General features: G+C 34.3%; 1 protein-coding gene across 1 annotated transcript; it reads left to right on the forward strand.

Moving 5' to 3' along the window:
- Nucleotides 1–969: 969 nt before the first annotated feature.
- Nucleotides 970–25,658, forward strand: LOC131646097 (uncharacterized). The gene is made up of 16 exons (XM_058916249.1): nucleotides 970–1,099; nucleotides 1,209–1,338; nucleotides 5,756–5,840; nucleotides 5,944–6,101; nucleotides 6,190–6,309; nucleotides 6,406–6,525; nucleotides 10,461–10,596; nucleotides 10,735–10,911; nucleotides 11,002–11,157; nucleotides 11,240–11,346; nucleotides 11,432–11,516; nucleotides 11,664–11,805; nucleotides 11,966–12,125; nucleotides 12,296–12,412; nucleotides 12,489–12,612; nucleotides 25,206–25,658. Exons 2-16 carry the CDS (start codon nucleotides 1,229–1,231, stop codon nucleotides 25,455–25,457), a joined length of 2,049 nt encoding a protein of 682 aa, XP_058772232.1. The 5' UTR covers nucleotides 970–1,099; nucleotides 1,209–1,228; the 3' UTR covers nucleotides 25,458–25,658.
- The last annotated feature ends 384 nt before the right edge of the window (nucleotides 25,659–26,042 follow it).

Genomic DNA, 26,042 nt, shown 5'->3' on the forward strand with positions numbered 1-26,042 from the left:
ATGTTAGTCTCCCAAAGTGTGACATTTAGAACCTATTTATATTATAATATTAGGTTAACATAAAAGGAAAAATAATATTAGTATTAACCAATAATCAATCAAATAATATCATGATTTTTTTAATGAACAAACTGACACTATTTGGACCAATCAAAGGTTAGCATGACACAATATGACCAATAAGAAACAACTATGACAAAAATGAAAAAGATTTAATTCTTTTTTGGGATTTTTAGACTCTTTTTGATAAAATATGCATAAATTGAATTAAAAATTATTATTTTAAAAAAACCTAAAATAAAAAAAACGAAATTAAATATTAAAATTATAAAAATGCCTTTTTTTGTGATTTTTGGATATAAAATGAAAATATAATTAAAACTAAAGTTAGAAGGAAAAAGGAAAAAATGTTAGAAGTGAGATTCAAACCCAAGACCCTGCACTTGCAAACCCTACTTACTTACTAATTGTGCTATATTATTTATTCAAAATAAAAACCCAATTGAAAGTGTATGAATCATCGATCAACATTTTTCTATTTATTAAAATATAAATAATTTAAAACTAAATTATTATATTTTAAAATAGACTTCAAATTGAATATTTATAAAATTCGGGATGTCAATGTAAATGAACCCAAAAATTTTATAAAATCCAATTTTTTTTAGAAGTTTGGAATTTTTGAAAAGTGTGGGGTATGACAACGGGCCTCAATATTTTATACAATATCAATGGTATATATTTTTAATTTTTAATTTTTTTTATTATGTATACTAAAATTAGAATACATTACCATATTATATTTATTTATAATTTTTTAGCTATACTGCGAGACCCGTGTGAACGCACATGTAAAGTTCTTTGTTTAAAAAAACTCATTTCTTATTTTGCTAATGTTGGTCGTTCATTTGGCATTAGGTAAATGCTTGCACGTGTTCGATTTAAAAATAAACTTATATATATGTAAGGTTTAGGTTTATAGAGATTTTAATTTCATAGTAATGAATGCATTGCATATATAGTACTTTTGGAAAACAATTTCAATATAGGTAGCAATTTCATCCATGGTTTTATCAAAACTTTGTTGATCATTATCAAGGTTAGATACATGCATAATTCTTTTTTACCATTATAAATGAAAGTATTATGTATTAAAGTTTATTTTGGCATTAATTCTTTGACATGAATTTCTTTCAAATTATTTGCAGGTTCATATAATTTTATAAAGATGAAGATGAAACATGGCATGAATAGAATGGTTTTCTTGTTGTTGCAGTATATAATGGCTTTGCAACTTTGTTTCATTTTTGGTGCTTATTCAGAGAATGTCCCAACCAGGTTCTTCCTTAATCTTTGTCTTTAATCTTGCTTCTCTTGTTATGATTTTAATATAAAAAAATGAAATAAAAAACATGAGTTATGAGTATGAAAAAGAAAGACATTAAGATCATTATTTTAAATGCTGGTGCAATCATATCCTAACTTTTAATGCAACAACTTCACCATAGAAGTTGCATTGCAGTTTCATTAATAACAATTAGTTTGAGGTTAAGATTCCAGTCTCAAACCCTTTTTTTCTTCATTTTCTTCCATAAATAGAGAAATAAAATCCAATAAACTAGAGGAGTCATGGCTTTAGTCTATGGTGTAGCATATGTTTCGAGAATTTATTTTCTAAAATTTCATGTCTTTTATTTATATATTTGTTATGATTCAATTTTCATTTAGCAATTCAACCTTTACACTGTCTCTTTTTATAAAACATTTTAATTTCTTTTTATTAATATAATCCATTTTTAAGTCCCAATATACATTCGCTATTAATTTTGAATAATTCTTAAATGAGGTCAGTTGTCGCATATCCAGGTTAAAAAATATTATTAAGTTGTCAAAAATATAATATTATTCTAAGTGGAATAAGTTATAATTGAAGAGTATATTTTCAAAAAATTATTTCATTTTGCTATAAAAAATAATTTAAATTTTAAATTTCATTTAAGAAAACAATGGGGATATGTTACTTATGATAGTTTGATTAGTTTGATGGTGTGCAAGTTATAGCTTTCCATGTTTAGTAGTTAGTTAGGATTAGTTGTTAAGGTTAGTTAATATGTTAACTAACTTCCTCTTGATCTCTCTCTGTATATAGAGGATTATTATTTCATTAATCTCTCATATAATTTTTATTCATTCATTAATAGAGATGAGTTTCTTCACTTGTAAGTTATTTCAATAACATGGTATCACAAACAATTTCAGCATCTTCTCTTCATCACTTATTCCTTTTTTCTTCTTCCATAATCTCACATTTCATAACTCTAAACCAATTCTTCAAATCCTTATTACCTTTACCCTAATGAAAGTTCATCTCTTACTCTTCTTTTGCCTCTATTTGACTGCAAGAATGATCATTTTTGGGCATGTTCAATGAACATTGCCAAGAATAAGGAGAATTTTGTCTATGGGACCCCTCCAAAGGCCAATGTTGCATATCATTTGAATGCATCTTGGATACGCTGCAACACCATAGTTCTTACTTTAGATCGAATCAGCAGTTGTGGTTTGGTTAAACCTCAGCACATGTTTCTCTCGAAGTGACATTTGTTCAAATTTCAGATATTCAAGAAGAGCTTTATAAGCTTCACCGAGGAAATCAGGATGTCTCTGATTACTTCACCAAGAAGAAGGTTCTTTGGTATTTGTTGGAGAATTATTGTCCAATTCCTAATTATGAATGCTCCTTTTAATGCAGTTGCAAAGGCATTGCTTTGTTGTAGGTGTGTCCTGACCAAGATTATGTCATATGCTTCCTTAAGGGTCTCATAAGTTCGATACCACAAAATCATAGATATTGCTCATGAATTATTTTCCATAAATTGACATTATTTTCCCATTAATGATTCAACAAGAAAGAGAACATGCCATTCCTCTTTTTGATCCTCCTCCATTTGGTAATTCTGACTCGTCTTTATCACCTACAACCTTCTTGGCTAATGCTTCTCGAGCTAAGTCCAATCCTCCAAAAAAATGGAAATGGGCAGGTCCACCTAGTGACACCAACATAGTGTGTATCCATTGTAGTAGGACAAATCACATAGTTGACACTTGTTTTATGAAGCATGGCTGCCCTCCAGGTGTCGAGGCAAAAGGAAATTCTTCTGAAGAAACTGATCTTGATGATTCTAAAGCCATTCATGACGTATCTGGTACAAGTTTTTCAACTTCCAAATATTTTGGTTTCACTCAATAGCAATATCAAAGTCTTATTGGCTTGTTACAACAATCACAAACCAATCTCAACCCTAAAACTAATGTTATATCTAGCTCCCTTATTGCCTTGACATCCAAGTCTCAACCCTAAAGCCAATGTTGTAAGCATCATCACCTATGGATCTTGCACACTTGTGACACTAATTACATTACCTCTAATCTTACCTCCTTTCTTTCCTATCATACCATGCAACTTTTTTCAGTTTTCTTACCTAATGGCACAATAATGCTTACTCATATATCTAGTTTTGTCATACTCTCTCCAACCTTTGCCTACATAATGTTTGACATGTTCCCTTTTTTTCTTGTCAATCTCATTTTTGTTAATAAACTTGCCTTGTACAATAATTGTTCTGTTCAATTTTCTTTTGATTTTTTCCATATTTTGTAGACATCTACTAAGGAAATGATTAATATAGCTTAAATGCACAAGGGGTTATATGTGATTAATACTACAAATATTATATTTGACCATTGTGAATGTAATTCTGTTTCTAATGCTACTATAGGCCAGGTCACACTTTTCGTATTGGCTTGCATGGCTTTTCGAAAAAGTTTCCCTTTGTATCTTCAAAAAACACTTAGTCCACGTGTGATTCTTATCAATTTTCTAACAAAATAAATTACCTTCCCTTTACGTAATTCTATTTATTCTACATCATTTGAATTATTACATGGTGATCTTTGGGCCCCTTTTCAACTGTATCTCTTTCAAGCCACAAACATTTTCTTACATTAGTGATGATTTTAGCAGGTACACTTGAATCATTTTTCTAAAAACCAAGGATGAAACTAGAACTCACCTCATCAAATTTGTTGCCTATATAGAAAACCATTTCCACACTACCATACAGTATTTCAGAACTAATAATAGTTTTGAATTCTCTATGGATTCCATATTTTAATCCAAAGGAATACTTCACCAAAGATCACGTGTAGATACTCCCCATCAAATTGGTGTAATGGAGAAAAAACACCAACACATCCTTAATATAGCATATACCTTTCTTTCCAATTCAACACGCCATTATCCATATGGAAGATTAGCACTCAACATGTCATTCACATCATTAACATACTTCCTACCCATCTTCTCAAATACGAAATTCCATATGAATTTCTTTGCAATTAACCACCTTCTCTTCTCAATTCTCAAAGTGTTTGGATGTATATGTTATGCCACTATATTACAAGCTCATAGAACAAAATTTGATTATGGTACTAGAAAGTTTTTTTTCCTTGGTTTTAAGGATGACACCAAAGGCTATATTTTGTATGACCTTACTTCACACAATTTATTTGTCTCTAGAAATTTCATATTTTATGAAACACACTTCCCTTTCAAAGTACCCGAACTTGTACCATCCTCCTCAATTATTGAGCATACAGCTTCTTCATCCCTTACACCAAATGAAACTATCATTAAACCCTTTCCTGCTCAACCTAGGGGTGACAATGGGTAGAGTATAGGGAGGGCACTATAGTACTCGTCTCCATATATGCGGTTTGAAAAATTACACGTACTTGAGCTCATACCTGCGTGAGCATCAATGTTTGAAGGAATTATGGTTTACCAAAGGAAACACACCCTTGAAGTGCTTGAAGACATGTGATACTAGGTGCCAAGCCATCTATCACACCCCTCAATCTTACCACCAAACTTTTCAAAAATGAGGGAGTTCCTCTAGAAGACCTTACTTCTTCTGGAAACCTCATTGGAAGACTCATATACCTCACTCACACTAGACTTGAAATTTCTTTTTTATGTGCAACACCTAAGCCAGTTCATAGAGTAACCCTTGACTCCTCATTTCACTGCAGCAACCACTATTCTTAAATACCTAAAATCTTCATCAAGCAATGACATCTTCTAGTTTAGCATTATTCTAATCAAACTTCATGACTTTGCAGATTGTGATTGGACAAGATGTCTTAATTCTAGGAAGTCTATGTGATATCCATAGTCCAACTTGAGGAGGGATGTTACTTTTATAAGTTTCTTTTTCATAGTCTGACTTGAGGAGGGATGTTACTTTTATAAGTTTATTTATGAACAATTTTTTTTACACTAGTTTCTATGTTTAGTAGTTAGTTAGTTTCTTAACTAACTTCCTCTTGATCTCTCCCATATAAAAAGAGGGTGATTATTTCATTAATCTGTCATATAATTTTCATTTAATCATTAATGGAGATGAGTTTCTTCACATGCAAGTTATTTCATTAACAAGATATTATGTTTGATTTAACTTAAATGATTTTTATATTATTTATCGAATCCTTAGAGTTAAACGAACATCATGGTAATGAGTATTGATTGTTGTATTAATAAAAACAAGAGTAATGAGTGTTTTTTTATAAAATATAAATGTGTGTCAAAATGGTAAACTAGGCATGATTGAATACCCTTAATTATATCATTAAAAATAATATTATCTTTTTTAATTTTTTTTACTCATTTTCCTTGCAATGTTTCCACTTGCTGAAGAATCTTGAGAAAAATCCACCACCATCACCACGGATCGAGGAATCCTAAACCTCCAGTCATTCTTAATAATCGAAATTCTGCTCAGGTAATTTTTGAAACACTAATGCTTAATGTTACAAAACTTTAATTTAATAATAAAAAAACTAAAGGAAAAAATTATTATCTCAATTTGTTGGTTGATTTTTCAGGTGGTGATTAGAAATGGAATTATTTCCATCACTTTGTCCAAACCTGGAGGATATGTCAAAGGAATATCATATTCTAACATTGACAATGTACTTGAAACTAGATACGAAGAGAATGACAGAGGCTACTTGGACGTTGTTTTTGGCAAAAAATTTCAGAGGTTAATGATTTTACTTAAATTTAATCATATGTTAATACACCTATAATGTATGATATTAAAATTTATAAATGAAATAATACGATTGCAGAATTCATGGGACAAATTTCTCAATCATAAGACGAAACAAGAATATAGTAGAGGTTTCATTTTTAAGGACATGGAAACCTTCTATGAATGCCTCAAATGTACCTATAAACATTGACCAAAGGTAAATTCTTACTCTCAATTATGGACAAAAATGACTTGTAAAGTGAGAAATGTAATTTATTTTGATGAATTCTTTTTCAATAATTTAATGTTGTAGGTATATATTACGAAGAGGTGATTCAGGGTTTTATTCTTACATGATATTTGAACGACCAAAAGGATTCCTTGCTAAGAAAATTGATCAAATAAGGGTCGTTTATAAACTCAAGGAAGCCAGGTAAATAAACTAAATAAAATACACATATCTTATTTATATCTTAATCATCAAATTTTTAGTATAAGTAGGATCATATACTCATGATTAATTAGATTTCAATATTCCTACATGAAAACCGACACTATTATTCATTTAATTCTCGCTCTTATATGTTCCTTAGACAATTTAACAAGTTTTTACTTAGAGATGAACCTAAATACCTAAAAGATAATTACTATGATTTCTTTTTCTCATTTCTCAATGAGTTCATATAACAACCCACTATACCTGAATTCATAAACTCATATTATCAATCGAGCTAACTATTTGTCATCAACAAAAGTTTATTAACTACTTCTCGTTATTCACAAAAGGTTGTTAAAATTAATTAATTCATAAACTTATTATAGGCGTGGTATGTGTTGGGGATTTTATTTTGTTTCCTCTGGTAGTGAGAGGATAAAGATTGATTGTTCTTCTTGTATAGTTGGGAGTGATGACTATCTGACCTAGGTAGGAATTTAACTTGGTCCCAACCTAATGGGAGGCTGCAAAAACAAGATTTATAAGGTTCTTATGTTAGATGGTTGATAAGTGGGGGTGACTACTAAGTGGCCTTACCTTGAGATGTTTTTGATCATTGTTCGGTCTTTCTTTAGTATATTAGTCAAATGTGGGTCTCTAATCCTTTTAGATTCAATAACCATTGACTTTCTCATATAAACCTGCCTAATGCGGTTCACTCTAGTTGGATCAATAATATATCCTATGGTTGGAAAACTTTTGTTCTCAAAGAGAAGCTTTTAAAATTATGGAATAAGAAGATGTTTGGCAATCTTGATCTCCAAATTGATTCGGTGAGAGAAATGGTGAGTAATTTGGACTTTAAAGCTGACCAGGGTTTTCTATCAGATGATGAGATGGTTACTAGGACTAGGGCCACTGTGAATCTATGCTAGAAGTCCAAAGCCAGTTGACTTAAGGATGAAGATGCTGACACTGATTTTCTCCATGCATGTTGAAAGAGTAGGAATAGGAGGAATGATATCTTCGTGCTTAGGATTCGTGATGGTTAGGTTGAAAAATAGTATATAAAACCTCTTGAGGATCGGCCTTAACTCGATGGGGGTTACATTCCGCCTTTTGTTAAATAATCTCATTTATGCTAGTAGTCCAAAGCCAATTAGCTTAAGGAGGAATATGCTAATACTGATTTTCTCCTTGCTTGTTCTAAGAATAGGAGTAGGAGGAATGGTATCTCAGTGCTTAGGGTTCGTGATGGTTATGTTGAAAAATAGTATATAGAAACTCTTAAGGATCGGCCTAAACTCGTTGGCGATTGCATTTCTCTCTTTCTACTCATTTTCTTATAGAGATAGATTGGGTGTTGACTCAATGTGATGCTATAAGAATTATGGACTTGATGGGTTTAACATATCCTTTTTTTAGAATATTTTGAAATCCTCTTAGGGATGATAATTTGGGTGTTATGTTCGATTAGTTCCATTATTTTGCATCTCTCTCGTAGCTTCTCCATCTATTTTGTAACCTTGGTTCCAAAGGTTGAGTCTCTTTTTCAGTTAGTCTTTTTGTCGTATTAATGTATCGGGTTCCATTAATATGCTTGTTGCTTAAGTGTTGAGTTAGAATAACTAAGGTTATGGATAAGCTTTTATCCATTAATTAATTGGAATTCCATAAAAGGTGGGTTTTTGGTTGATTTGCCGAATAAAACCAAAAAAGTTTGTCTCATTTTTAAGGTGGACTTAAAAAAAGCATATGATTCAACTAGTTAGATATTTCTGGATTATATGCTTATTAAAACTGTGTCCGGTGTTTTATCTAGATGATGTGTCAGATTTGGAAGATTAAAAGTCAAGAAAGGGTCTGGTGTTTTATCTGGATGATGTGTCATGATAGAATTTTGACTAACTATAATAAGAGTTTGAAAGGTCTTGGCGGAGCAGAGTGTAACCTTTGTGGTTATGTCAAGGAATCCACCTTACATGCGCTTCGGGACTGCACTAAAGCAAAACAAGTTTGGTTGAATGGAGTTCCCGAATCCATAAGGAATGTGTTCTTTTCTGTCAACCTTTTGGATTGGGTTGACATTAACCTAAGAATGAATCACAGGTGGATTAGCTTTTGGGCAGAAGGATGCCATAGTAACTGGTATTGGAGAAACAAAGAAATTTTTTATGAAAGTTTCAGCAGACCGTTCATCCTGAGAGATCAAGTGCAATATAGAGTGAATGAGTATTACTCTAATCTTAAGAGCAAGCAGGTAACTGTGGGAAAGAATTATTCGTCGACAATGATCAAGTTACAACCTCCAGATAGAGGCTGGGTGAAATTAAATACAGATGGAGCTAGCAAGAATGGTTGTGTGGCCGAATGTGGAGGAATTATCAGGGAAGATCATGGAGGTTGCAGGGGAGGTTTCTCGAAATTTTTAGGCAATTGCAGTATTGAGAACGTTAAATTGTGGGGAATCTTTGAAAGGCTATCTCTTGCGAAGGATTTGGGATGCGGCAAAGTTTAGGTGAATATGGATTCTGTCAAAGCCATAAAAATGATAAAGTCAGGTAAAGACATGAATATGGATAGTTACACTTTAGTGAAGCAAATTCTAGATTTGATGAGGTGCTTTGAAGATATTAAGCTAGTTCACACCTTCAGAGAAGTGAATCATTGTGCGGATGCTTTAGCTAAGTTTGGAGCAATGCGTGGAAATTTTTCTTTGTTTGAGAATGAGGTTCCGATGTTTTTAAAACCTCTCGTAGACACAAATTGTTTAGGTATCTCTATTGTTAGAAGAACTTTGTTGTAGTTTTGCTTTCTTTCAAGCGCTTCACCCTCCCTCTCTCCAAAAAAAAGCCGGGTTTAATGATACATAGGGATCTTCGATGAGAGATTGTGTGTTTTATGTAAATCTTGCAGTATTGGTGAATTATTTCACAATCCAAGAAATTAATATTTAATGGGGATTGAAGAAAGACGATCCCATTGTTGTATTTCTTTTCTTGCTTGAAGAGGAAGACCTTAATGGATTTAAATTACTCGAGTGACCTCCCTTCTTAAAGTGTGGACTCAATTCTTTCTCTCAATTGGAATAGTTGGACTCATTTGAAAGTGGGTGAGTTTTCTTGACAACTCCTTCAAGATAATATTTCTATTAGAGAGAATTTGTTCAAGCATAGTGTCTTTGTTGATTTGAATGATATGTGTAAGGGATCAGTAGAGTCAAATTCTCATCCATTTGTGACCTATGAGGTGGAAACATCTGTATGGTATCAAATTTATAGGTGGTTGATGTGGTTTTTTGTTCTTCCTTTGAATCTTAGGTCACTTCTTCTAGTTGTTTATCTCGTTGGGGGAAAAGTCTAAGATTAGGGGTTGGTCTCCATGATCTAGAATTTAGTTCTTTGGTCGATTTTAGAAATACCATAATGATATTTTTTAGATTCATCTACTAATGTGAAAGGTGTAAAAGAAAATAATATTTTCTTGGATTGAAAATTGAAAATGAAATTTTAGTATTTTCTCATATTAGTTGGTTCTTTTATTTAAAAAAATAGTACTCTGAGAGTCCATGACCTTATTATTATTATCACCTTATTAAAAGTTAGTATTTTGTCATATTAGTTTTTTTTTTCAATAGGCAAATAATAATTAAGAAATTGTACTAGGGGTGCAACTCTTACAACACAAAACTCTAAGGAGAGTTGAAACAATCCATTAGTCTTTTGTACCAATTGTAAAAACTAACTAGAGGCAAAGGGTAGTTTAAAGCCAACCATCTCCAAAAGAATAGAATTACATTAAAAATCACCTCATCATAGCTATAAGGTTAGTTGGTTCATCCAAATATATTAGTGGTCATAGAACTCCTAAACTTCATATTATATTATGAAAGAAAAAATACACAACTAATGAAGAAGAAACCATACATGCAGCTTCAACTATATGGCCATTTCAGATACTAGGCAAAGAAAAATGCCATCGAAGATAGACAGAGAAGCAGGAAAAGTCTTAGCATATCCTGAAGCTGTTCTGTTAACAAATCCTTCAAACCCAGAATTCAAAGGAGAGGTAACTCTCTTCTTCTATGCATTTACATGGTTTTCTTAGTTGCTTATATATTATGGATGCAATTTTAATATAGTTTTCTTTTTTTAATTTGCATAAAAAGCATGTGAATAAATGTGAACTGGATTGTGTTAAACTTAGGTGGATGACAAATACCAATACTCAAGTGAAAATCAATACAACCAAGTTCACGGATGGATTACTGCAGATTCTAAAAAGCCCGTGGGTTTTTGGATTATAACACCAAGCAATGAGTTCCGCAATGGCGGGCCGGTTAAACAAGACCTCACATCTCATGTTGGCCCAACTAGCCTCTCAGTAAGTTCAACAAAAACTCACTAATTCATGAATATGTTGTTATAGACATTTTAAAAAGAAATATCTTCACATTTTATAATATTTATGTAGATGTTTGTGAGCACCCACTATGGTGGTAAACGGTTAGCCCTAGAATTCAAAGAAGGAGAGACATATAAAAAGGTTTTTGGACCTATTTTTGTTTACTTGAATTCTGCTCCAAGTAATAATCAATTCAAATCTCTATGGTCAGATGCTAAACATAAGGTTAATATTTTCATTACAATCATTTATTTATTTATTTTTAGCCCATAATGACAAACATAATGTTTCTTCTTTGATTAATCAGTTATTGAATGAAGTTAAGAGTTGGCCTTATGAATTTCTTCATTCAAAAGATTTTATTCCACGCCATCAAAGAGGAACACTACAAGCACATTTGCAAGTTCAAGATGGGTATTTGAAACAAATTATATTTATTTTTAATATTAAATCATTCAAAATTGTTTACTGAAGTGTTTTGCTTTACTATATTTATTAGGTGGAATAAATCTCAAAATGCAAACAAAGCTTATATTGGTCTAGCTTCGCCTGGAGTTGCAGGATCATGGCAGAGAGAAAGCAAGGTACATTAAGTTGGATATAATATAATTCGATTTAATAAATCTTAAAGAAATATATATATATATATATATATATATATATATATATATATATATATATATATATATATATATGTATATAAATGATTTGAATTATGTTAAAATTTATAGGGATATCAATTTTGGACTCGATCAGATCAAAATGGAAACTTTATTATAAAAAACATTATACCTGGAGTATACAACTTGTTTGCATGGGTTCCTGGCTTCATTGGAGATTACAAATATAATGATGAAATTACAATTAAACCAGGTATAGTATGAAAATAATTTTCCATTATTCAAAAATTACTTATTCAGCACAAAATATTAAGAAAAATGAGTTTGAATATATTTTATTTTTATCTAAAGTAATTGTAACTTTCTTTCGTTAGACGATAACTTTGTAATAATAATAATGTATATACTTGTAGGATCTACCATCAAATTAAATTCACTTGTGTATAATCCTCCAAGAAATGGTCCTACTCTATGGGAAATCGGCATTCCAGATCGATCTGCAGCTGAATTTTATGTGCCAAACCCTTATCCTAACCTCATCAACAAATTATACGCAAACAACCACGTTCAGAAGTTAGTCTATAGTCCATTTTTTTGATAGGTTATACTAATTTTTAACTATCTCCGCTCTTTTTTATAAGCACTACGATGTGAATGAAACATAGTGCCTATAAAAAATATGAAAAATATATGTTAATCTTAAAGTTTTCCTTTCCACTTACTAAGTATTTTATCTATGACAGATTTAGGAATTATGGATTATGGAGTCGTTACACTGATTTATATGCAAAACACGACCTTGTTTACAAAGTTGGTCTTAGTGACTATCAAAATGATTGGTTTTTCGCTCATGTTCCAAGGTAAATTAGTTGTTTATTTATCATAATTATATTTTTTTTCTACACTTTACTCTAATCTTTACTGATATATATACAGAATCATAGGAAATAAAACTTATGAAGCAACCACGTGGAACGTTACGTTTGAACTTAGTGATGTATTGAATGGAAACTACACATTACAAATTGCCCTAGCAAGTGCCTCTAATGCTGAAGTACAGGTAAACTAATTTATTTTTTATTTTTTAGACAATCGATCTTCTTACTATCACAATATACATCTGCAAATTGAATTGGGATATAAAACGTGAAACTTCATTTGATATTGATATTGAAAACATAACCTGAAATAAGTGATAATTTGACCTATTTATATACAGAGTGTCAGTTATAAACTAGGAAAGGTAATAACTGCCATAAAGGCAAATGGATGGTTTGGTCCTGTAACTTGTCACGAACGACATGGCAGTCGATCTCTATGTGCTTGGTGCGCTCGTGAAAAACTATGTTTTTTGCAATTTGGATAGCGCTACGGTTTTTGCACAAGATAATGATGGGATGCAAGGTCGGAACGTTGAAGTCTTGAAGCAGATCCTTTAACCAAGTGGCTTCATAAGTTGTGTTTGCCAATGCTCGGTATTCAGCTTCGGAAGAAGAGCTAGATACGGTGCGTTATTTTTTGCTTTTCCAGGAAACAAGGGATGTGCCTAAGTAGAAACAGAAGCGGGTGGTGGAACAGCGTGTGATAGGGCAAGCTCCCTAGTCTGAATCTGAAAAACCACTGAGATTTAATTTATTGTTGCAGGTGAAGAATAAGCCAATGGCAGGAGAATTCTTTAGGTATCCTAGGACGTGCAATGCTGCCTGCATATGTATATCTGTGGGAGCTGCTAAGTGTTGACTCAATCTGCAAAAAACAAAACTTATATCAGGTTGTGAGTTAGTTAAATATATTAGATTACCGATGAGGCTTCTGAACTTGGTGGGATCTGGAATGGTAGAAGCAGTGTCACTGTGCAAAGGATGACTAGGATCCATTGGTGTCGAGGCTGGTTTTGCAGCTAATAAACCAGTATGTTCCAGGACATCAGGGCAGTACTTCCTTTGTCAGAGTGAGATGCCTGTTTTTTTGCGAGCCACCACAAATTAGAGAAAATATTTGAGGTAACCAAGATCCATGATACTTTAAGTTTTGTCCAAAACTTGTTTTAATTTATTAATTTCATCCATGGAATTTCCTGCAATGACCAAATCATCAACATATAGAAGCAAAGTAGTAAAGGATATACTTGTTACCTTTGTGAACAAGGCAGTACTTCCTTTGGCAGAGTGAGATGCCTGATTTGTTGCGAGCCACCTCAAATTCGAGAAAGTATTTGAGGTTACCAAGATCCATGATACTTTAAGTTTTATCCAGGACTTGTTTTAATTTATTGATTTCATCCATGGAATTTCCTGCAATGACCAAATCATCAACATATATAAGCACAGTAGTAAAGGATATACTTGTTACCTTAGGCTATGTTTGGGAGTTTGGAGGGGAAGGGAGGGGAGGACTATGAAAAATAGGAAGAATTGGGTGAAAAGGATAAAAAGATTTTGGGTAGGAGGGTTTGAGTTTCTTCATAACACCAAAAACCCCATAAAATGGGGGAACTCAAAAATTGTATTGAAGGATGGTTTTGGAGGATTTTGGAGGGCTTACATAAATTCTTCAAATAACTTTTAGGTTGTAATACTATTTTAAAAATTAAAAATTTTGTAGTGATAATGACTCTTTTATCAATCTAAAGAAAATCATTTTTTTTAAAAATGTCAAATATTTTTCTATATTTTTTTAAAAATTCGTTTTCAGAAGCCTTCCCCTCAAAACTCCCAAACATAGCCTTAGTGAACAAAGAGTAATCAGATTTAGATTGGTTAAAATCTAAAGATGTAAGAGTGTTGGTTAATTTATAATTCCACTGTCTATTGGCTTGTTTGAGCCCGTAGATGGATCTGTTAAGTTTACAAATGAGATTATTATTGGGAACAATGAGATCAGGGGGAACTTTCATGTAGACCTCTTCATCGAGGTCACCGTGTAAGAAGGCTGTATTTATGTCAAGTTGTTGTAGGTACTAGTTATTGGTGGCAGCTATTGACAGAAGTATGCGAATAGTTTTCATTTTAATAACTGGCCTAAAGGTGTCATGATAGTCTAAGCCTTCTGTTTGGTTAAAACCTTTGGCGACGAGACTAGCTTTATGTCTTTTAAGGATGCCATTGGCAAGGAATTTTAATTTAAAGATCCATTTTCAACTGATGGCACGCCTGTTTGGGGGAAGAGGAGTAAGATCTCAAGTGTTGTTGTTAATTAAGGAATGAAGCTCATTCTCAATGACTCGTTTCCAGTTGGGATCAGGGACAACAGTGGAGTAAGATGTTGGTTCAACTATAGTAGATGATTTAAGATAAAATATGCGATGAAAGTTGGATAATTTATTATATGTGATAAATTGCGAGATAGGATATAAAGTGTTACCTCTAGTGCAGAGAACTTAATTTTCAGGATTACCTCGTAAAAGATTGCAGTGGTAGTCTTGTAGGTAAGAGGGAGGTTTGGAGGGTCTAACCGATTTCCTAGTGGAAAGAGGGTTGTTAGTGGCTGCAGGGGTATTTTGGATCTCAGGAATGCTGTCATAGGCAATAGGAGTTTCTGTGTTTGGCAGATTAGGGGAGATGACATCAGTAGTTATGTCTGTTTGAATTGAAGCAGGGGTTGGGTTATTGGGTATGTGGTATAATAGGATGACTGTTGGCATCTATATCATATATGAAGTTGTGATTGTTAATAGGAAAAATAGGTTGAGGTTTGTGCTTGGTATTAGTGTGATGGACATTGTAAGGAAATAAATTTTCAAAACAAATTGTGTCACGGGATAGAAAAAGTTATTTGTTTGTTATATCAAAAAGAACATGTCTTTTGACACCCTGCTGGTTGCCTGAGTAGATGCATTTGCGGGAACGGGGGTCAAATTTAGATCTGTGTCTTTTTGAACTACTAGTGTAAGCTAAGAAACCAAATATGCGTAGGCTCTCATAGTCAGGGATATTGTTATGCAGTAAATGAAAGTGAGATTTATAAGTTAGTAATCTAGATGGCATGCGATTGATAAGAAAAACAACATGTGTAAGGGCATGAGCCCAAAATATATCTGGTAAGTGTGATTGAAAAAGTAAAGCTCGTGTAACAGCAAAAGATGCTGGTGTTTTCATTCCGCGACCCCATTTTGTTGGGGTGTGTCAACACATGAAGTTTAATGGATAATGCCTTGAGTTTGATAAAAAGTTTTTAATGTGAATTCAGGGCCATTATCTGATCTTAATGTTTTGACACACACTTGGAATTGTGTTTTAACAAAACTAATAAAAGATTGAACCAACTAAGATGTTTCAGATTTAGTTTTCATTAAATATATCCAACAAAAATGGCTATGATCATCTACAACCGTTACAAAATATCTATGGCCAGGCATGGAGGGGGTTGAGAAAGGACCCTATAAGACCATGTGAATCAGATCAAAACAATTAGCAATTTGTGTAATGTTGTTAGGAAAAGGCAATCATTTATATTTAGCAGCTAAACAAGTATCACATAGGAAAATTTTTATTAATATGTCTGAGAACTTCATGTTATGGGTGGCCCAATCTTTGGTGCCACAAGTTACATTTATCATTAGATACGTTTTGAATATGTGAAAAAACAGTTTAATTGGGTTGTAGAGTATGAGAAGTGAGCACATATAATCCATGTTATAATTAAGCTACACCAATCTTCTGCAGGGTAGGGATCCCATGCATGAAGCATTGGTGGGAGTTAAAATGGATAGTAAAATTAAGGCGCTTAACCATTTTATGTACATAAATTAGATTTGTGCAAAAAGAGGGATATATGTTAGACGCTGGCCTTAGGATCTAGAGGGGGGTGAATAGATCGTTCACAGTTTTACGGAGTTAAACGACTTTTCAGCGGAAGTGATTCTGAATCGACTCGCGTCTATCCCGAACCACTATCGAAACGATTGTATATGTGTTTAAAAACCAGTCGAAGACTTGAGATAAGTGATAAGAGTATATGTTGCAGAATCAAAGCGTTGCTCTTATTGAAAATCAGATTAACTTTTTGTATGATGGACAATGTTTGCAATGCAGTAAGAGTGATAGAAACAAATATACAAACACTTGGTGATAATGATCAAATTGAATGTAATTCAATGTGTGGTGGATTGTGATGTTTATGTAAGTTCTTAATTCACAATCTTAACACTCGAATCGTTGATCAATTTGCTATTATAACCAAATATGAACAGAATGTAAATGAAAAAGTAAAAGCGACAAGAACACGATATTTATTTAGGCAGTTCGTCGATCGTCCTCGCTACGACTACGTCTGCCCCCAATTCCAAATTGAAATTGGGTAATCTTTCATTAATGTTGAAAGTAGTATATACAAAGAAGATAACAAAGCGATAAACGATAAACCAATTATGTCGATCCTTTGAATCTTCTTCCCCCTTAATCTTGAGCAAGATCAAGGTTATCCAAGAGCTTCACTTTGATTCCCTTCTGCAGTGTCTTGATTCCTTGAACTCCCCGTTCCTCAATCGTTACACTCAGCCGAATCCTCAATGAACGCCTCTTGATAAAAACCCCCAAGAACCACCCGTCGTGGAGGACAAAACCCGCAGATTTTATTCACCAACAAACCCCACAAACCTTCACCCACTAGGAATCTTCAATTCCGTTCCATGGACGTTATCGAACTCATCACTAACCCGCAACGCAAGAATGATTATGTGTAATTATGTTGGAGATGATGAAGAACGAAGATGAGAAGCGTTTGTGTATCTTTCAGTCGTTGGTGTTTTTATTGAATAATTGAACCTTTGACAATATATATGATAGCTTAACAGTTGGAGATGAGAGAAACAGAATTTTTGGCATTCTTGATCAGTTAGGTCGACCTCTTGTAGTGCTTAGGTCGACCTAGCAGAGCTTGCAGAATTTTGCTCCCAGTTAGGTCGACCTGTTTAAGGAGTAGGTCGACCAGAATCCTCTTCAAATGCATTCTGGGGATATTTTCTCAGATTAGGTCGACCTAGTCGTTGTGTAGGTCGACCTAGCAGACTGGTATGTAAATTTCATCAATTTAGGTCGACCTAGATGATGTGTGAGTCGACCTAGCAGAAGTATGTGGATTTTCCTCCATTTTAGGTCGACCTGGGTTGACAGTAGGTCGACCTAACTGCTGGTTTTCTGCATTCTTCTTGATCTGCTTGTGTTGAGTCGACCTATAAGTATAATAGATCAACCTGTACTATCATGAGTGATCAATGCTTGCTTTTCTTTGAGTTTTCTGCTTCCGCCTTGTTGATTGAATGTTTATTTGAGTTTGCCATAAATCAAAAACATCTTTGAGTGTAATCTTGTATTCACATGCTCCCCCTTTTTGATGATGGCAAACCATTAGTCGAAGCTTTGGTGGTAAGTGATAAAGACTCAACAAAGCTCCCCCGTACATCCAGCATCTATTTCTCAACAAGGCAATCTCTCAACAAAGCTCCCCCGTACACTCAGCATCTATCTCCCCCTTTGTCAACATCAAAAAGAGATACAACGAAAATAGAAGAGTAACGAGAGAAACATAGATAAAATGCTAGCATTCATAAAAAGGTAGCCAGTTATAGCATGAGAGTCAAATGAGCAAGCGCGATATATGTATGAAGTCACTATAAGCATGTTAATTGATAGCATATTATAGTATCAATAATATTTTTGGAAGTGAACAACAATAACGTTACCGCTTTCTCAACTTTAATGGCAGCCTTTAATCAATGTGGAATGACGCCTGGCTAGATGATGAACTACCTTTACGCCAAGAAAAATGTTAGCAAGAGAGAACATATATATATATATATATAAAGTAAAGGAATAATATTAAGAGAGAACAAACGTAATTAGCCCAAATTAGAGATATCGAGTATCCCTAATTCCCTACGAATGTTGAAGTATTGCTCCGTTGCTAGAGGTTTGGTGAAGATGTCAGCTAGTTGCTTCTTGCTTTCTACATGTTCAAATGTAACGTCTCCTTTCTCTACATGATCTCGTAGAAAGTGATGTCTTATTTCAATATGCTTGGTACGTGAGTGTAAGACAGGATTTTTACTCAAGTTTATGGCACTTGTGTTATCGCACATGATAGGTATGCGATCAAGCTTAATACCAAAGTCAAGAAGTTGTTGCTTGAGCCATAATATTTGTGCACAGCAGCTTCCAGTAGCTACATATTCTGCCTCAGCAGTAGATAATGCAACCGATACTTGTTTCTTGCTATGCCAACTTATCAATGAATTTGAGAATAGATGACACGTTCCACTGGTGCTTTTTCTACCGGATTTGCAGCCAGCAAAATCTGAATCAGAGAATCCTACCAAATGACACTCATTTCCCTTTGGATACCATAGGCCATATGTAGTAGTTCCACGTAAGTATCGCAGAATTCTTTTGACAGCTTTCAAGTGAGATTGTTTTGGACAAGATTGATATCTTGCACACATACACACACTAAACATGATGTCTGGTCTTGAGGCAGTAAGATACAATAGTGAACCTATCATACCTCAGTATAATTTCACGTCAACCTCTTTACCTTTCTCATCTTTGTCTAGATTAGTATTTGTTGCCATAGGTGTGTCAATTTCTTTTGCTTCACTCATTCCAAATCTTTTGAGCAGCTCCGTACAGTATTTAGTTTGATTCACAAACGTTCCATGACTGAGTTGCTTGATTTGTAGGCCAAGGAAGAAATTTAGCTCACCCATGAGACTCATCTCAAATTCACTCTGCATAAGCTTAGAAAAATCTTTGACAAGTTTTGCATTAGTCGACCCAAATATAATGTCATCTACATAAATTTGCACTAAGAGAATATCTTTATCTTTTCTTTTAATAAAGAGAGTAGTGTCAACTTTACCCCTAGAGTACCCTTGACTAAGGAGAAATTTGCTCAAACGTTCGTACCAAGCCCGAGGGGCTTGTTTAAGACCGTATAGAGCACGTTTCAGCTTATAGACATGAGTTGGATACATGTAATTCTCAAAGCCGGGTGGCTGAGCAACATAGACTTCTTCATTTATATAGCCATTTAGAAAGGCACTTTTAACATCCACTTGGAATAGTTTGAAGTCTTTAGAACAAGCATAAGCAAGTAAGAGACGAATAGCTTCGAGACGTGCTACAGGAGCGTATGTCTCTTCATAATCAATACCTTCCTCTTGATTATAACCTTGGGCAACTAATCTAGCTTTGTTTCTAGTAATAACGCCATTTTCATCAAGTTTGTTACGAAAAAACCCATCTAGTGCCTATTACTTGATGATCTCCCGGATGAGGGACTAAGTCCCAAACATCATTCCGTTTAAATTGGTTTAATTCTTCTTGCATGTCCATTAGCCAATGCTCATCAAGTAATGCATCCTTAGCGTTTTTCGGCTCAACTTGTGAAACAAAAGCAAAATGATGACAGAAGTTACTTATCTTTGAGCGTGTTATAACGCCCCTTGAGATGTCTCCTATTATATTGTCAATTGGATGGTCTTTCACATTTGTCCAGGCCTTGGGAAGTTCTTCATTGTTTGAGATGCTTTCTTTTTCATTTTCATTGTGAGACTCATCTTTCTCTCTCTCAGCATCTTTCTTTACAATACTTTCATTCTCATCTTCCTTATCCTTGACAATGTCTTCAGTGGATGGACCTGCACCATTAAATGAAAGACCTTTCTCGACATATTTTGCATAAGATTCATCAAAAGAAACGTGTACTGACTCTTCTACTATAAGTAATCTCTTATTATATATCCGATATGCTTTGCTAGATTGTGAGTAACCAAGGAATATGCCCTCATCAGCTTTAGCATCGAATTTGCCAAGATTATCCTTACCATTGTTCAAAACAAAACACTTGCAACCGAATACATGGAGATGAGATACATTTGGTTTTCTACCTTTTAGTAATTCATAGGGAGTTTTGTTCAGTATAGGACGTATTGTTATCCTATTCAAAACATAACATGCTGTACTAATCGCGTCAGCCCAGAAATACTTTGGTAGATTACCCTCATTCAGCATTGTTCTTGCCAGCTCCTCTAGAACCCGATTTTTACGTTCAACTACTCCGTTTTGTTGAGGTGTTCTAGGAGCTGAAAAGTTATGCTCAATTCCATGTTTATCACAGTATTTTTCAAAAAGAATGTTTTCAAACTCTCCACCGTGATCACTTCGAATTGCAACTATTTTGTTGTTCATTTTGTTTTGACATAATCTTGCAAATTGTGTGAAAGCTGGAAAAGTTTGATCCTTACTAGGTAGAAAGATTGTCCAACAAAATCTCGAGTAATCATCGACAATGACAAAACCATAGGTGTTTCCACCTATGCTTTTAGTCCTTGAAGGGCCAAAGAGATCCATGTGAAGTAGTTCAAGAGGGCGTGATGTTGAAACCACGTTCTTTGATTTAAAAGAGATTTTTGTTTGCTTTCCCTTTTGACAAGCATCACATAGATGATCTTTTGAAAACTTCATTTTAGGTAAGCCGATTACTAAATCTTTTGAGACAACTTTATTAAGTAAGTCAAAATTTATGTGGGCGAGACGTCTATGCCAAAGCCATGAGTCATCGCCCAGAGCAACTAGACACTTGGTACTAGACTTAGATACCTCATCCAAGTTTAGCATGTAGATGTTGTTTACTCTTAAGCCCTTAAACATAATGTCTCTTTTCTTAGTATGTTCTATTGTGCAGCCAGAATTTGTAAACATTACTTTAAATTCTTTGTCACACAATTGACTTATACTTAAAAGATTATGTTTAAGACCTTCTACTAGCAGCACATCAGTTATAGTAGTGGTAGAAGGGTTACCTACACTTCCTTTACCAAGTATGGCTCCCCGATTGTTATCTCCATAGGTGACATACCCCTTTTTCTTTGCTTGAAACTCAACGAAAAGAGATAGGTCTCCAGTCATGTGTCTTGAGCATCCGCTATCAAGGAACCACAACCTTTCGGCAATGTCAAGACACTTTTCAGCTTTCTTTTTCTTGTGTTGATGAGCCATGAAACATAGGTTTGCTGATTCTTCTTCATCGCTTGATGAGCTTTCACTAGATGAATCACTTTCCCATGCTATGTAGGCTCTTTTAGATTTGTTATGACCTTTGCTTTGGTTCTTCTCCTTTTCTTTCTTAAGGTATGGACAATCCGGTTTGTAGTGACCGACTTTCCCACAATTGAAGCAAAGACCTTTGATTTTTCCCTTGTTGTCGTCATCTTGTTTGAACATGTTTGATTGCTTTCTATAGTTGATCAAGCCTTTGTCAGAATGTTTTGCTCCATTTTTCTTTAGATATTTGTTGTATCTTTGCACAAACAGTCCCATTTCCTCATCATCGGAGTCTTCGTCATCACTTGTGTCACTATCCTTTGGCTCTCGTTTTAAGGTCTTGGAGCTCGAAGCTTTTAGAGCTATTGACTTCTTCTCTACCTCTTTCTCCATGTTCTTTTCTTTCTTTGTCCTTTTCTCATGCATGTCAAGGCATTTAAGGTGTTGTTCATGTTCCTCTAGTTTACCAAATAGAGTTGTGATGTCTAAAGTGTTTAGATCATTTGCTTCCTTTATTGCTGTAACTTTGGGTTGCCATTCCCTGTTCAAACATCTTAAGATTTTGTTAGTAGCAACTGCATTGGAAACAGGTCTATCAAGAGAATTTAACCGATTTTTCAGATGAACGAATCTCTTCTGCATGTTTTCGATGGATTCACCATCTTCCATGTGGAAGAGTTCGAACTCTTGAGTTAACGTATTGATACTAGCTAGTTTGACATCATCCGTTCCCTCGTGGGCAACTTGCAATGTGTCCCACATAGCTTTAGCTGATCTACAATGGGAAACGCGATAGTATTCATCAACTCCTAGAGCTGAGATTAGAATGTTTCTCGCTTTCCAATTGTATGCATATCTCTTTTCATCTTCAGTATCCCAAGTATTTTCTGGTTTTGGAACAACTGCACCAGCTGCATTTGTCATGGTGATCTGAAAGGGACCATTGACAATAGCTGTCCAGATGTTCCTATCAATTGCATTGATGTGGACACACATACAATCCTTCCAATAGCCATAGTTTTCACCGTTGAAAATTGGAGCTCTATTGTGAGCCCCTTTAGGTCCGGAAGCCATCTTTCCAATAAGTGTTTCACGTAGCACGGAATAAACCAGAGCTCTTGATGCCACTTGTTAGACGCTGGCCTTAGGATCTAGAGGGGGGGTGAATAGATCGTTCACAGTTTTACGGAGTTAAACGACTTTTCAGCGGAAGTGATTCTGAATCGACTTGCGTCTATTCCGAACCACTATCGAAACGATTGTATATGTGTTTAAAAACCAGTCGAAGACTTGAGATAAGTGATAAGAGTATATGTTGCAGAATCAAAGCGTTGCTCTTATTGAAAATCAGATTAACTTTTTGTATGATGGACAATGTTTGCAATGCAGTAAGAGTGATAGAAACAAATATACAAACACTTGGTGATAATGATCAAATTGAATGTAATTCAATGTGTGGTGGATTGTGATGTTTATGTAAGTTCTTAATTCACAATCTTAACACTCGAATCGATGATCAATTTGCTATTATAACCAAATATGAACAGAATGTAAATGAAAAAGTAAAAGCGACAAGAACACGATATTTGTTTAGGCAGTTCGTCGATCGTCCTCGCTACGACTACGTCTGCCCCCAATTCCAAATTGAAATTGGGTAATCTTTCATTAATGTTGAAAGTAGTATATACAAAGAAGATAACAAAGCGATAAACGATAAACCAATTATGTCGATCCTTTGAATCTTCTTCCCCCTTAATCTTGAGCAAGATCAAGGTTATCCAAGAGCTTCACTTTGATTCCCTTCTGCAGTGTCTTGATTCCTTGAACTCCCCGTTCCTCAATCGTTACACTCAGCCGAATCCTCAATGAACGCCTCTTGATAAAAACCCCCAAGAACCACCCGTCGTGGAGGACAAAACCCGCAGATTTTATTCACCAACAAACCCCACAAACCTTCACCCACTAGGAATCTTCAATTCCGTTCCATGGACGTTATCGAACTCATCACTAACCCGCAACGCAAGAATGATTATGTGTAATTGTGTTGGAGATGATGAAGAACAAAGATGAGAAGCGTTTGTGTATCTTTCAGTCGTTGGTGTTTTTATTGAATAATTGAACCTTTGACAATATATATGATAGCTTAACAGTTGGAGATGAGAGAAACAGAATTTTTGGCATTCTTGATCAGTTAGGTCGACCTCTTGTAGTGCTTAGGTCGACCTAGCAGAGCTTGCAGAATTTTGCTCCCAGTTAGGTCGACCTGTTTAAGGAGTAGGTCGACCAGAATCCTCTTCAAATGCATTCTGGGGATATTTTCTCAGATTAGGTCGACCTAGTCGTTGTGTAGGTCGACCTAGCAGACTGGTATGTAAATTTCATCAATTTAGGTCGACCTAGATGATGTGTGAGTCGACCTAGCAGAAGTATGTGGATTTTCCTCCATTTTAGGTTGACCTGGGTTGACAGTAGGTCGACCTAACTGCTGGTTTTCTGCATTCTTCTTGATCTGCTTGTGTTGAGTCGACCTATAAGTATAATAGATCAACCTGTACTATCATGAGTGATCAATGCTTGCTTTTCTTTGAGTTTTCTGCTTCCGCCTTGTTGATTGAATGTTTATTTGAGTTTGCCATAAATCAAAAACATCTTTGAGTGTAATCTTGTATTCACAATATAAAGAACATCAGTGAGATAAAATGTATTGGTGAAAAACACAATCCCAGTAATATCAGTTTTTATAACATTTGTTTTGAGTGACAAATATGATATGTCGCTCCAGTGTCAAGTATCCAATTTCTATCTATAGAAGTATTAGGAAGAGTAGAATTGACCCTACTTGATGTGTTTTGTGATGAGCTATGAATCTGATGTATAATTTGTTGGTTTCGTCGTTCTTTTTAGGAGGGGTGGGAGGTGGGGTTTTATCCATTGAGTTCGACATGGTGGAGACGGCGGTGTTATGAACACAGAATTGTTGATAAGATTGGAGGAAAGAGAAAGAAACTATCAGAGTAGTAAAAGCTAATACAATATTAACATCTGCCAATTGAATTGGGATATAATATGTGAAGCTTCATTTGATATTGATTTTGAAGACTTAACTTGAAATAGATGATAAATTGACCTATTTATATATAGAGTGTCGGCTAGGGGTGGCAAACGGGCATACCCGCCCCGTTTAGGTCCGCTCTGCAAAAACCCGCAAAAAAACGGATTGGGCGCACATTTTAAACTTAAAAACACAAAAATTTATGTAAATAATCATGCCAGCAAAAGTCCGTGAAAAAAACGGAGCGGAGCGGGACAGACACATTAGAGGGTGATGGCCTAAATCTTTGGTCCGCCCTGCACTAAAATGTGGGCAAAAGAGACATTCCGTACGGATCAGACCCATTCTACCACCCTTAGTGTCAGCTATAAACTAGGAAAGGTAATAAATGCCATACCGGCTAGTTAGAGCAAATAAAGACTTAAATAAAGGGGGAATAAAATGAGTTATACTAATTTAATGAACACAATATCATATGCTTAATCATGTTTTTGCGGTAGTTTTTTAGCTAATGAATAATTTTTTTTGTGAATAATGTTATTTTGGATGATGGGTGAATAGGTTTGGTTCAATAACGTAAGATCTAAACGTCCTTACTTCACAACAAAACGAATAGGAGATGACAACACCATACCAAGACATGGAATTCATGGATTATATTGGTTGTTTAGCATACAAGTACCTAGTGTTCATTTTGTGAAAGGAAACAATATGTTACATTTGAGACAATCAAGATGTGCAACACTTTTCCAAGGAGTTCTATATGATTATATTCGCTTAGAAAATCCTCCAACTTCCAAATTGATAATGTGATTCTTGCAGTAGGATTAAAGGAAGATGTATATTTAGATATAGGTTGTGTTGGTTTTGTAAAACATCATTGCATTATGCTTTGATTGTTTGGCATCTCTTACTTGGCACATGGACCAAAGGTTTGGATCTAGCAATCTATCATTATTTGTAAGGGTTGGATGTTAATACCTTCATCTAATCAAATGAAAATATTCAATGGCATCAATTTTTAATAATATTTTTTTTTAAATTAAAAATTTAATTCAATTAACTTAAGAGTATCTCTATCCAAATGGATACTCAATAATTTGCCTTAAAAATTACATGGATTTATGATATCATCTGAGTACATAAGAGTGACACAATGCGTTGTTTAGCTATTACAAAAATATCTACATTTTTAGCTGTCAAAAGCCTCCAGTAACGACCCACAAACTCTTGGTAATGTCCATTATATATATATATATATATATATATATGGGTTGGCTTTGGGTACGGACAAGTAGGCTCACATTTCATAGTTTAAAAAAGAGTAATGCTAACATTTGTCTTAAGAATATGTTTTAAGAAATCTACAAATAGAAAGTTTATATTGAAAAAATAAAT

Source organism: Vicia villosa, linkage group LG2 (assembly GCF_029867415.1).
Source record: "Vicia villosa cultivar HV-30 ecotype Madison, WI linkage group LG2, Vvil1.0, whole genome shotgun sequence".
In the NCBI taxonomy this organism is placed as follows: domain Eukaryota; kingdom Viridiplantae; phylum Streptophyta; class Magnoliopsida; order Fabales; family Fabaceae; genus Vicia; species Vicia villosa.